The sequence below is a fragment of the Notothenia coriiceps genome, unplaced genomic scaffold, assembly GCF_000735185.1.
Source record: "Notothenia coriiceps isolate Sejong01 unplaced genomic scaffold, NC01 NC01_scaffold00027457, whole genome shotgun sequence".
Classification (NCBI taxonomy): domain Eukaryota; kingdom Metazoa; phylum Chordata; class Actinopteri; order Perciformes; family Nototheniidae; genus Notothenia; species Notothenia coriiceps.
The window spans coordinates 15,130-29,450 of NW_011360158.1; the positions used below are offsets into that span (position 1 = coordinate 15,130).

At 44.9% G+C, this 14,321-nt stretch overlaps 1 protein-coding gene across 2 annotated transcripts in view; it reads right to left on the reverse strand.

Annotated features, from left to right (window-relative positions):
• Positions 1-10,992, reverse strand: part of LOC104957593 (protein capicua homolog) — a 25,344-nt gene extending 14,352 nt beyond the window's left edge. The window contains exons 1-2 of one of the 2 annotated variants that reach the window (XM_010785236.1): positions 10,798-10,992; positions 524-4,333 (exon numbers count right to left, since the gene is read on the reverse strand). In XM_010785236.1, the coding sequence (XP_010783538.1) occupies positions 524-4,208 (3,685 nt within the window). In that variant the 5' untranslated portion in view covers positions 4,209-4,333; positions 10,798-10,992. Of the gene's footprint in view, positions 1-523; positions 4,334-10,525; positions 10,616-10,797 lie in introns of those variants that run through there. The other variant, XM_010785237.1, reaches the window with a different exon arrangement.
• Positions 10,993-14,321: the final 3,329 nt, after the last annotated feature.

Genomic DNA, 14,321 nt, shown 5'->3' on the forward strand with positions numbered 1-14,321 from the left:
TACAGAAATGTTACTTTCTAAATATTTGGATTTATAAAAAAAAGAAATGAAATCAAGGGAAATATTTCCCCAATGTTTCATTTGTATGTACAGAGCTACAATTTGGTATCTCGTGTAAGAATACACTTTGTCTCAACATCTCATGTATAGTATACAAAATTAACTAAAGCACATTAATAAAAGAAAATATATACTTTCTCAGAATGTTGTGTAACTATTCTTCACTTTGTAATATGTAGACTGTATATTTAAAACACTTTTTTTTCAAGTTACCTAGTCAATGTTTTTTCTTCTAATCTTATTTCCTTTCAAAATGATATATTTAGCATCAGGAGTTTTGCTTTGTCTCATTATTTTGTAAAAGTGATTTCAAATATTGATCATGTGATCAGAGTATTTAAAAGCATTGAATATGCTTTCAAAACGCAACCCAGTTCACACATTGCAGCTTAAATCTCCTTCTCATTCCTTCAAGATCCCTGACCTCACACACCAATCACACACATTATGAAGAATCTCTCACCTGTGCCGGGACGTCCCATGATGATGTCCTTCCGTGGGGCGGGGTGAAGGTTTTCGGCAGGAAGGATCAAGGGCAGCAGAGCGGTGGGAGAGGGGTGACAGGGGACCGGCTGTTGGACCTCACCCCCAAACCCGGTCCCCCTGTTCTCGTCCGCAGAGGTGTCCGTGCTGCTGGGAGCGGGAGCTGTGACTGTTGTGCTAACGGTAACTGACAGGGCCTGCAGGGGGGCGGCGGCAGGGGGGTCAGCGGTGGGCAGGGAAGAGGGGGTCGGGGACGCGAGCACCAGAGTTTGGGACGGGCTCCGCAGCAGAATTGTGCCATTAGGTACTGTGGCTGCAGCAGCGTTAATGGGGACGGGAACCTGGAGGCCCTGAATTGACTGAGGGGCGAGGGGTGTGAGGTCTTTAGATGAACTTTTATCTCCCCCTCCCTCGTTTCCACACTCTGTAAATTTGGCCATCGGGACTTCGGGATTTCTCACAATGACAGGGGAGTCACGCAAGGCCTGTTGGGACACAGGGACCACACGACGGGGCCCTCCGTCTGGAGTGAGGGGAGAAGGAGGCGTCGGGGACACCAGCAGAGGAGGAGGGGAGACATTAGTGGAGGACGGTGGCCTGCTGGAGGGGGTCGTCACTCCTCTGGGTCGGGAGAAGGTGGGTGTGTGTGTGCGGGAAGCCTGTGTGTGAGGCGACAGCACCCTGAAGGAGCTGTTGAGGTCCCCCGACTCCTGCTCCGTCTTGGGTGTGTAATCATGGTGGTGTGAGGGGAGGGGAGGAGGAAGAGGCGCGTCGGGCTTTCGTTTGCTGGGGCTCATGGGGACCGTAAACATCAGGTTGCTGTGGAAGGAGGGCTGGATGCCTGAAGTGTGTCTCTCCCTTTCTCCTCCTCCAGCTGATACCTTACTCCCCCCTCCTCCCCCTGTCCCGCTGGGCTGCCTGTGCCTCCGGTGCTGCAGGATGGGGGAGGCGGTAATCGGGGAGAAGTTGGCCGGCCTGAAGCCAAACAGCGGGGAGGGTGAGGGAGAAGGGGCGGGTGAGAAGGGCGACTGGTTGGAGATGGGAGAAAAAGAGGGGGTGCCAGATCGAGAGCTCCCTAAAGACACTAACATGGTGGCGGCCTCACACTCATCGAAGTCAAAGCGGGAGGAGAGGTCATGGGGGAGGATGGACGGGAGCACTAAGTGGGGTCTGGAGTCTCCCCTGCTACCTGCCTCGCTGCTCTCTCTTGAGGTGTCATCCCACTCAAACTCACTGCTGGCTCTCCCCCGCAGGTCAGGGGTGACTGTCCCTGAGCTGCTGCCTCCCCCCCCTCCTCCCTCCATCTCTTTGGTCCTCATGGACAGGTGTCTGGAGCAGTAGCCCCGGCGCTGGGACTCCTTCATGCATCCCTCCCTGGAGCACAGCCTCCTCCACTGCTTCCCGTTGAACTTCTTACGGATCCCGTTGGGGGTGCACACCACGTCGCCCTTCTTGTATTTCTGCTGAGCCAATGAGAGGGGGGTCCTGGAGCGAGAGGAGGTAGAGGAGGACCCCACACCAGAAGTGGGAGTAGGGGTCTGAGTGGGAGTGGTCTTTGATGGAGGTAGGTTAGGTGTGGTCGAGACCAATAAGGCAGGGGAATGGGGTGGCTGTGGGCTGGCGAGGGTGGAGGGGCATGGGGGTCCCAGGCCTCCCACCACAGAGAGGTGGGGGGAGGAGGGGGGGTAGTGACTGGACTTGGAGAGGATGTTTCGGTGCTGAGAGGTGTCGTCGTTTGTCTTGGGGCCAGCAGTGTTATAACGGGACACCTCGACGTCCTCTTCCGGAGTGTCGGGCTGCTTCTCTCTCTCTCTGTTGGGGGACTTTTCTCCATGAACAGTGCTGCCGGCGACGCTAGATGACACAGTGGAGGAGTGGGGGGTCGGGAGTGCGTTACCATAGGGATGCCCTCCTGCAACCCCTTCATGTGAGAAACCATGGCCCAACCTTGCTCCCCCTCCCAGCACCCCCATCCCAATACTCAACTGGCACACTTCCCTTTCGACCTCCATCTCCTCCCTCCGCTCCCTCTCCTCCCTTTCCCTCTCCCGCTCTCTCTCTTTGGCCCTCCCTCCGTCCAACTGTTGGACCTCCCAGGGAGGGGTGAGGAGCCTAAGACTTTGTCGGGACACCCACACAGCCAGAGCTTTCCTCCCCTCTTTCTCTTCCCCGAGAGTCTCTGCGTCTTCACTCAGGAGCACCTGGTAAGGAAATGACACACCGGGGTGGGGGTCCACCTGAATGACAACCCCCTCTCTGTACAGCAGAGGACCCCCCTCATCTCCCCCAAAGGGCACGCATACTTGGGTCCTGACAGCCACAGGTGCCAGGCCGGGTGGGGGGGCGTCCAAAATGAACTCCACAGTGCTCTCAGCCCCTGAAGGTGATGCCATTACAGTCCCAACATGGAAAGGGTATTTAACAAGGGTCTCGTCTCCTTGGAGCTGCACTTCAACTGTTTCTCCACTCACACCACGCACCACCCCTGGTCTGAACGCAGGCGATAAAGTCAAAGAGTCACCCCCATTGTTCATTCTCCTCTTTGGCCGGCGAGCGAGAACTCTCTGGTTCTTCATGCCTTTGGCCAGAGCTTCAGCGAGTCCCTCTGACAGACTGGGCGACTTATGGTGCCACTTATGGAGAGGAGCTGGGTAGTGGGAGTTCTTTTGATGAAGGTTTGGTCCTGTTGCTTCCATCGCGTCCAGGTCAGCCGAGTGCTCGCTGGCTGTGTCGGTGGACGAGGAGCGTGCTGAGTGAGGGGCCCCCTCCGACTCATTTTCCCTAGCTCGGGAATCTTTTTCCTGGGAGTCTGCTGTCCTGAGGGCTTTGTCCTCCGTGGAAACAAAATGGTTTGCTTCTGTAGCTTCACTATCCACAGTTAGCACTGATGGCTGATTACCTGAGCAATTATTACTTCTACTATTACTGCTATTGATAAAAGTATGGCTCCCAGCACTACTGTTAGTCATGTTGTTAATGCCACTTGTAGTGTTACTCGTAGTACTGTTGATGCTTTTATAATTTGTTACATTGTTCTTGGAATTATTATTGGGTGTATTAATAATACCACTGATTCTGTTATTAATAGTGCAGTAACTGTTGTGTATGAGTGCAGGGTTGGAGGTAGTAATGGTGGTCAGGGCATTGTTAGCAAAGTGCTCATATGTGTATTTTTTCTTGGGTATACGAGCCTTGAATGTGGCTGTTTTCCTACTAGAGACTGAGCCTACACTGGGGACGTGATTGGTGGCCGGAGGGGGCGTGGCTGTGGAGAGTGGCGTCGGGGCAGAGGGAGGAAATGCTACAGTATTAATGGCCAAAAGATTATTTCCATTCGTGCTAACTATCTTCTCCTTTTCTGTCTTTTCGTCTGCCTTCTGTGCTATTTTCTCTCCTGACTCCACAGGTTTCCTCAGCTCAGTCGCCTCCTCCCCGCTGGGGGTATTGCTATTTGTGATTGGTTCTTCGTTAGTGTTCAGGGCTGTTGGCGGGGTCTGTTTGTGTGCGGGGGTGTTGGGTGTATGCTGTGTGGTTTTGACGAGCGTCTCCCTCTTGACTCTTTTGGGGTCTTTCTCTTGGAGGGGCTGCGAGCCTCCTCTCCTTTTCCCCCCCCTGCCTCTCGTTAACGGGGGTGAACGCCCTCTGTGCTTCTTTAGTGGTCTCATCTCTTCTTCGCTGTTCACAAAGTGCAGATGTTGTTGCGCTCCTCTCTTTCACTCCTAAGGCACTCCTTTTGCTGTCTCCCTCTTCTTTTCCTTGTCCCCTGTTCTCCTGTCCTCTGTATTGCAGGCTGGAAAAGAAGAGGGAGACACAGAAGACAGGTGGTCATTTATTATCTTCATAATCAAAAATTGCTGAGAATAAAAATGACGTCAGTCCTGGAAGTGTGCTACACTGCACCGGCTATCACATCGGCTCTAAATCTGACGTATGCTCTCAATGACTGCCTGATATACATGCAAGCATGAATGTGTTTGTTTGTCCATACATGCCAGTGTGTATAGTCAAAACATAAATGTCTCTTTTTGTTATCCACCATTTAGACAGCAACCTATAACATCCATATTTTTCTCCAGACCGTGTCATATTTATCTTAATATGAACCCATAAGGACACACCGTGACACGGGTGTCACATGAACTTTAAATGTTCCTTATACAGCTTTAGTCTTTATTTTATCTCATGAAGTCCCTAAGTGACACACCCTGAACGGTCTGGTGGGTCATGGTCCAGGTCATGTGATTTTCTGTTCCCATGACAACATGTCCAAGATGTCCATGTGCCAGGCTAACACGTGTGACCGAACTAGCTACATTTCAAAAACTTCTGTTGTTGTTGCTAAAGGTAAAATTCAAGCCATTTAAGAATGAAAATGCTTACATAACAAGTCCTTTATTACATTTAAGCTGTAGTGCAAACATTTCTTGATCAAATTGATATGAAACAAATGAGACAAACATCGCGGTGACACTGGTTTCACATCGGGACTTTAACCCTATACACTTTCACAGTTAACCCAAAGTGACATATGCACAATTAAAAATATGATTATGATCTGCTCAGTTAATTTAGCTGATTAAATTATATTGAGTTAATATATTCTTTATTCTTCGATTCAAAGAATGTTCAAACTAATTTAAACCAGAAAATCATCCTCATGAATTAAGTTGTATAATAACAGTTGTTTTACCATTAAAGCCCATTGTGACACATATGTCACATTTCAGATATTTGAAACTAGGGGGGGTTTCTTGTCAGAAATGTGTTTTAGGTGGTCTATTTAGTCTAAATTATGTTCCCCTTAATTTTCCCAAAAGTAGAAATGGGTCCGGGTTCTTATGGGTTAAATGAAAAAGTAGGAACATTTTTATATTTAACAATGTGCCACCTAGAATTTAGGAATACTATTGAAGGAGATGTTAATAATCACACTTTCTAGATTTCTGTGATCAAAATATTTTTATTAATTTTCTTGTTCAACAGAAATCCCACAGATGGGCCAAAACAGCATCACAATGCAGTGAGTTGTGCAAACATGTAGCATTACATACAAAAAGTGAAGACATTTTATAGAAAATCAAGAAAAAAAGAAAAACACCATCAGCAAAGTATTGTGAACAAATAATTATGCCGGAGATGAGCATATTGGTTCTGATAGTGAGATAAAATCGGCATAGGAATAAATAATTGTATATCATTGCTTACATTTTCGATTGTTACAATTGGCAAAGGCCAATTAAGGGATAGCATTACAAGGACATTGGGCCAAAATGACGATTCAAAGAAAGAAAGAAACTTGAACATTCAAGGTCACTCGCTTCGTTGTGCCTCTTAAAGTACTCCATCATCCAAAAGGTCTGCCTTTAACGAGGCCTACAAGTCTTTAGCTTGAAATACACAAAAGGCTTTCCTTTTTTTTTCACACACACGTCGCCTAATCTCTTCACGATACTCCCTCCAGCTACTTCGACATGCGATGGAGTAGTTTTCTCATGCTGTGTGTTTCAGGCTTGATTTTATATTTTCAACGTCGGACTGCAACAGCCACACAGCATTTAATTTGACTTCTACGGGAGGGAAAGGCCTGGCAATGGCCTGAGTGAGGTAACCCTGTAACATGTGTGTGAGAGAGAGAGCGAGAGAGAGAGAGAGAGAGAGAGAGAGAGAGAATGCGGCTGTTTGGCTGTTTGTTCAAATAGGCTGTTCTTGTGTAGTCACTGGGAATTTCCAGTCATTCTAGCACTCGCTGGCCCTCTCTCACTCTTTCTCAATGTCTCAGTCTTTCCCCGTCGTCCTCTATTATTTGACACACACACACACACACACACACAATATAATTGGAATTATCTGCCACGGTAAGATACACCCAAAATGAGGGAAAGTAAAAGGCTGGCTCTGGATCAGGCACGCTCACTGATGCAAGATTACAGGCTAAATACAGTCTACACACACAGGCAAACACACACACACACACACACACACACTTGTTCTCACACACGTACATATGCGCTCCCCTCGACTAAGCTCATCAACATGTGCAGATGCCGAGCATTTCTACAAATACAGACAAACACGTAGACAAATTCACACGCTACACATTCACAGTTCCTCTTCAAGACATCGGAAAAGTTTGTCACACATACATAAGATGACCTTGTTGATAACCGTTTGTGCGTTGTAACAAAACATACACAACATAGACCCGTATCATCTATTCTGCAGTACAGAAAAGTATTTATTTTGCTCCTGAATGGCTAAAACCCAACCCGCGTCATTCACACACATCCCTGGCTCTTTGTTCTGACCTCTGCCCTCACACACAACACAGCTTTTATTTCCATTAGAATTTCTGAAACCTCCCTTTTCATAATTTGTTTTGACTAATTGGCGAAATAGCACTTAGTATGTAGCTTAATGCGTGGAATTGATCTACAGTTACTGTCATGGAGCCATTTGAACGCAATATCTATGCCTTTATATGACCTACTAAAAAATATTTTGGTAAACTGTGTAACTGTCTGCCACTGTCATACATTTACCTTCCCACTTAGCAGATTATACTGTGCATTATACCACAATAACAAATACAGAACAATTAGAATAACCTAAAATGAAACTCCTCATCTAGTCTAGAGGGGATTGTTGGTCCTGTAGTCGCCGTACTGCGCTGAGAGACAGGAAGGAGTCAGAGCCACTTGACTGGATGTCTGCTGGACTGAATGACTTGGGAGGATCTGATCTTAGCTTAGAAAAATGTGTTTGGTCATGCTCATGGCCTTTACAAAATGCTTGAGGCTTTGGCTGATAAGCCAGTTGCATTTATGTGTATTCACTTTATATAACTCTTACGTTACTGTAGTGCACTAGAGAGTATGTGCTAAACATGTAAGAGGAGTTTCAGAGTTAAAACACGGACTGTCTTGTTTTTTTTAAGCGCGAGTCTAAAACTACTTTTTTTTTATTTTTTTTTTTTAAATCAGAGATAGCCTCATATGTTGTAGTTAAAAAAGGGGGAAAATGTAATCCTCAACCACGTGTTCCCATTTGTGAATCCAATCCTCTTAACCACAGACATTCATTTGATATCACAGACAAAATACCAATTTGGTCAGACACAAATGTTAAAATAAAAGACAGGGTAGAAGTATACAAATGCATGCAGGAGGTATATAATTGCAGTGCTGCCATATAATACATTTAATAATATTTTAACATTTTACATAAACCTGTTCAGATCAAAAGCATCACACACGCAGTGTACGATCCACAAACATTGCCTTAATGGATCAACTGCAGACCTTTAACTCTTAATGTTTGTTTGTTACAATCAGAGACGCCGAGAGCGCGGCTAAATCTCTTATCTCGGGTTTTAGTGCATAAGTTATAAGGATTAAAAATATAAAGGAAATTGTTGGAGGATCCTGACTGTCCTCTGGGCAGCATCGAGACGAAACAGAGAGGAGCTCAGTCATAATTTAGACGATTCAGGACGTCTGCACCTTCCAGCCGTACAGCAGGTTAAGACTGGGATATTTGCTGCTCTGGAATAAAGCTACTGTAAATCCCTAATAGACGAATAATCGACGGCTATTGTCTCCATGGTGTTGGACTGGACTGCCCCTTAAAACAGCAACACAAAAATGCTGTTTCACCTAACACACAATGCAACCCCCCTCCACAGCAAAGCCACATCAAACTTTACACACACACTAAATGCTCCCCATGGAATTTACAGTGCAGTCATGCATACACTGTTAAAATCTCCCTTGGACCTATATATTGCCTCACACTCACACATTCATTGTCACACACACACACACACACACACACACACACACACACACACACACACACACACACACACACTCTCTCTCTCTCTCTCTCTCCACACACACACACACACACACACACACACACACACACACACACACACACACACACACACACACACACACACACACACACACACACACACACACACACACACACACACACACACACACACACACACACACGTTTTGCTTTTCTGTAAAATAAACATACCAAAAAAAATTAGGACTTCTATGATATTGAAATTACAAATATAGATTTTCATGCAAAGAGAATCTTGCCGTGATTTTTGAGCAGGTTGGACAAGGGAGCAAACACCTACACACGCATACAATGGTCATTCATAAGGCAATCTTATATCAACACTTCAGGAAGAAGAAGTTTTACACTATCTATTACGGGATTACTGGACTAAACAACCCTAAAAGACCTCCACCTTGATGCCAGTGTGTCCGGGCATTTCGAAGAGAATTTAGCCTATGCCCCACCGCAACATGCACAGGATGTGTGTGTGTGAGACGTTTTCGCATTTGAGCTGCCTATAATACACAGGGCATATGACTGTATGCAGCTGTCTTCAGATTGTGTCTACCCTCTTGAAAGCTGCATTTGCACTATATGTCAGCGTGATTGTGTACGTAGTTACAAGGCACACTGCAGCTCATCCCTCTCCTAAAAGCGTTTTATGGGTGTCTGTATGGGCGCAGGGCTGCAGTGACGGGGACAGGGATGGAGAGGGAAGAAGGTTTGTTGGTGATACAGAAGAAGACAGTATGTGATGGTGAAGCCTGCCGTGGTTCCCCTCGTACTCCAGCCTGGCAGGGCTGCTTTGCCCTTAACTGGGTCAGCGGGGAACACACTTACACATGAAACAGCAAAAAAAAATAACATACTCTCTGTCTCACACACTTAGGTGTATGCAATCATGAGTGAGTGGGATGTGATCTTACATGCAGACGAATAAAAGAGACCATTTCATTAAGGTATTTTGGGTTTGCAATAGACCGAGCTGCAAAGTGTGCGACTGCGCTTGTTATGGAGAACATCCATTGTGACGTAGTATAATTACTGGCAGCTCTTTTGTGGGTGGCATATCTGGCTGTAGATATTATATCAATAAAATAGAAACATAGAGGCCTGGAATTTGTGCTTTTCTGGCCCATATTGATCATGAGGCTGTAGCATAGATCAGAGGTGACTGTTCCTGTTTGGGACCAAATGGCAGAACTGCCAATGCCACATCAATGACCAACTGCTCTACAATATGCACAAATGCCTATACCATCAAAGATGTGTCTGCTGCCTATACTAAAGTAATTATGAGGAATGCATGCCACAGTGTGAATCTGCAGGACAGATGAGGACATTTTTTTGTCCAAATGTCAAAAACAAGCATTCAAATTCATGTGACAACCAATGAAAAACATGACTGATAAATGTATGTTAGAAAATGGTCCAGTCAGGGATGAGTTTGGGGTGCATTGACAGTGATTGCAGTGCAAAAAAGTCGAGGGAAAAGCCGAGAAAACACGGATTTGCAACCCGGGCTTCTCTGCGCGAGTACTACGAGAGGCGCTGCACAATGTCAAAGGAGTATTATGACTCGAGGCAGTCAGCCGGTCTGCTCGGTAACAAACAAAAACAACCGGTTTCAAGTGACGTTTTATTATCCCAAACTAGAGGGGCCTAATTATTTCTTACACAGAGACGTTTGGCATGCAAATATCCACTACGCAACGCCTATAGTGTTTACACGAAACCACTCCGGGAAGCTTCCTTAATGGAGGACAATGTCTGCATTAGAAACTTGGAAAAATAGCATGCATCTTTTTGGTGGTTTCGCTCTAGTAAGCAGCTCGGTAACGTTAGTAGTAGTGTTGCTGGTGGCTTGTAGTAGTCGTAGTACGGTAGCAGACTACTAGTAGCCTACCCACATAGTGACACCGTCAGCCAGACCACAAGGAAACAGGACGCTGTTTGTTTTCCAGTTTTTCTCCCAGGTCCCCATTTTATAAACAGCAAATTAGCTGGTGTTGCTATTTAGTAAACATTTGGGCTGCAATGCTGCAAATAGGTCGATAGCGTTTTACTAGCGACGCTTCTACTCGAAACTCGGAAGCTGTAAGGTGATGGAAAAGTAGTCAATATTCACCACAATGTTGTAATGTCACTCCGAATAGAGGTAACATGTTTCCCAGTCGTCCATGGTACTGCGGTAAAAACATTTGAGAAAGTTTTTAGGCTGTTACACCCCCACCCCTCCCCTTTCTCTGGGCTCTTCCTCGGCTCGCAAGCGGTGTCATTTCTTCGGACGGTTTCGGAATAAACGGTCGAACGTTGGCAGTTGGTTCTCCCCTCGAATTCTTTGAAATTTAAAAATCCGTGTCAGTTGAGCTTCGAGTCGCTAACTAAGTTTCAACTCACCCAAACAGAGCTTTCCCCCTTCGCCACAGGAAGATTTATGGTCCTATTTTGCTGATGAGGAGGCTGGCACAACTCTCGGTAACATCCCTTGGCTGTCGGCTTTGACGAATGCGCGGTCCGGACTCACATTTTACTTTTCCTCCGCAAAACATATCTTTCCCCCACAGAAACTCAAACAAGGCTATAAAAAAACTATCGGTCTTCTTTTCCACTACAGTCACAAAATGGTGAATGAACCACTAACAGCTGGGCAAGGCGACCAATCAGAAGTCACTGACAGGTACAGTAGCCAATCAGTGGCTGCGCAACAGAGAAAGGGGCGTGACGGGCTGTCAAAGTACAGTTGACAGACTGGGGGATCCAGCCAATGGCTGCTGGGATGCTGTGCAACACCGGGTTCCTGTCCCAAACTTTACAGTATCCAATAAGAGCGTTGGGAACCATAGGAACAGCACGAGGGAGGGTCGAGAGGAGGGAGCTAATCATTGTGAGCCAATCAAAAGGCACACATGCCCCCTCCTCCTCTGAAAAGGAGTATGTTTACCATAATTGACAGCACAAGTGCCATCCTTAAGCAAACGGTGATAATGCATCATCCATTTTCCTTCTCCACATTAAAGTTGGTGCAGCAGGATTAAAGCACCACAATGCATTAGTGTGTACTCCCAGCCTCCTAACTGTTGCATTGTATGAGCTGTTTTGTATTCTTATTTTGAGGGAAATCATTGACAAAGTAAAAAGGAGCATGAGTGTGCGATTTAAAAGTTTGTTAAGGAGGTGGACAACACTTATGTGGTGCAGCCGACGCATCGCTGCTCGTTGCAAACTGCTCTCCCTCTCTCCCTTTTCTCTCAGCAACAGACGCTGACTTTCACTGCATTTAGCCAATCACGGCGCAGCATCCCGCTGGCTGTGACGTCGGTAATCTCCACGCCCCGCCTACTCCAGTGAAAGTGAACAGGAACCGAGTGACTGACGTCACTTCACCGGCCGGCGATTGGACAGGTGTAGAACGTCTCGGAGCCAATGGGTGAACACTGTGGTGATGTCATCACGAGTGTTGCCACCAGCTGGACCGAGGGGGCGTGGCCTGGCGTAAACTCGGCTAACCCCGTGTTTGTAATTTACAGGCATTGGTGCTTTAGAAAAACCGTTGTGTTGAGAACTAACCAAACTATGTGTGTGTGTGTTTGAGATGATAACACGTGCGTGAGATGGGACATCCTTGCACGTGTTTGATTTATGTCATCTGTATAGTAAGCTTTAACCTCTGCACAGAAGAAGAATAAATGCTATTTCGGCAAAGATATATTGCCATAATAGTAAATATTACATAATCCCTGTTCTGTGTGTAGTAAAACCAGACTCATGCTGAGGCAGACAGCCATGCGGGAGCAGCGCCTCTTGTCGGTGGGATTTGATGCTGTTCTCTCACTCAAAATCAATGTTGGTAGAGAACTGAACAAAAAACAGAGGAAAGTTCTGATTGGCTGAAACGAGCTGTATATTTTAAAAGAGCGTGTATCACTTCTTGCATGTTTAAGTGCACGTGTGTTTTGATAGAGAGAGGGAAAGACCGAGGCTGGATGTTGATTAAATGTTGATGTAGAGTGACATCTAGTTGTAATTGTTCAGCACTGCAACGGGCATGTTTCAATATTGAAATACGTGTCCACAAAAAAAGTAAAACCTTTTACATAGGATGCCACTGAAACATACATTTCCAAACATGAAAATAACTCTGATTACTTGTACTTTAATTATTTATTTTTTTACTTCACTACAATAACTAAAGCTTTAGTTACTGTTACGGTGTTTGCACACAAAACATATATGCTGATTATTCCATTTATAAACAGAATTATTGTTTGAGTCATTCTGCATGTAAAAAATGTACAGATTGTTCTGCTATGAGAGCTTTTACTTTTTTATACTTAAAGTATTTTTAACTGATTATACCTACATATGCGAACCTAATTTACACATTCAATGCAGGACTTTAAGGACAGTTTGGTTTATGTACTTTTGACTTAAATTAAGGAATGTATTTTGTAGTTGATAGTATTATTATTATTATTACTTATTCATTAATTTACGTATTTTTGCAGTATATTTTGTATTGTTATTGTAATTTTCTACTGTTATTTATGTTTGTTATTCCTTGTAGTCACATTTTCTCTTGTTTTGTTTATGTAATGCAAATTTCTTGCACGCGAAAACCGGATTCTGATAAACCTTTTGAGTTTTCATTGATGAGCCTTATTTTACTTTTTAAATAGTTGTGACCAGGATAAGTACAGAGCGGAACATTAAACAGTTTAAAAGTAGACTTTTCAGTGCTCTCTGGTGGACAAACTTTGTAATTATAGAGAACTTACTAACTTACTGTATAGAGATACCCTCTCTTTTGGCAACAACAAAACAACCTTCTATGGCTATGATATATATAGCTAAATATTCTTTCATTTGTATGTATTCATAACTATTTGCCATTGTCACCTTATAAGGATAACTTAAGTCTTATCTTATACATTTCTCAGTGCGCTTTTTACATGTTTTTGTTATCAACGACCACCCTACCTCGTTAGCAAGTCCCCCAATCCCTCTCTGTCTCCCCCCAGCTCTGCTCTCCCCCTCTCCATGGGAGCCTGACCTCTGACCTCTGACCCTCACCCTCTCTGTGCGCTCGTCACGGGTCTGTCAGTCAAACAGAGGAGACCCTCCCCTCCTGCTGGGCTGCTGTCAAATACACAGGAAGACAGAGAGAGGGGAGACACATTAGATAGAAAGATAAAGAAAGAGCATGAAATAAGTTTGACAGACTTTAAATAATGAAAAATATAAAATAAAAACATAATAATAACCATAACGAGTTTGTCTACTTTGTTACTTAAGTATATTTTGATGCCAATACTGCCAATCCCACTTTTTACAATTAAGTATTGCATATTAGTACGTTTACTTTAAGGGGCTCATGTTCAGGTGTATCTCAGTATTAAGTTTCTCTCTGACATGTCTCCATGCTTTAATGTTCAAAAAGCTCTTTATTTTCTTCATACTGCCTGTGCTGCAGCACCTCTTTTCACCCTCTGTCTGAAACCAGAGCCCAGTCTGCTCTGATTGGTTAGCTGGCCGGCTCTGTTGGGATTGTTTAACTGTTTAGAGATGTCCCGCCCCTTAGCCTATCACGTACAATGTGTTGGAGCGCTAGCCAATAGACGCGTTATGTAACGTAAGTAAACAAAGGAGTACATTGGACGTGTTTCAGGCACACAGGAATTGTAGCCTTAGCAGACCCTTTACATGCACAAAAACCTGTATAAAACCCCATAGGAAAGGGAAAATCCCAAAAACCATGATAGGGTGGTTTTAAGTAAAATATACATTATGAGTACTTTGTTCCCCGGTGGTCTGCAGTAGTCTTATCTTTCTCTTGCACAACTAACTCTAACTACACAAAACCAGAGCCACGTCAGGAATGTCTCTCACCTCAGGGTCTCTTAAAGCAGACGCTCACAGTAGCA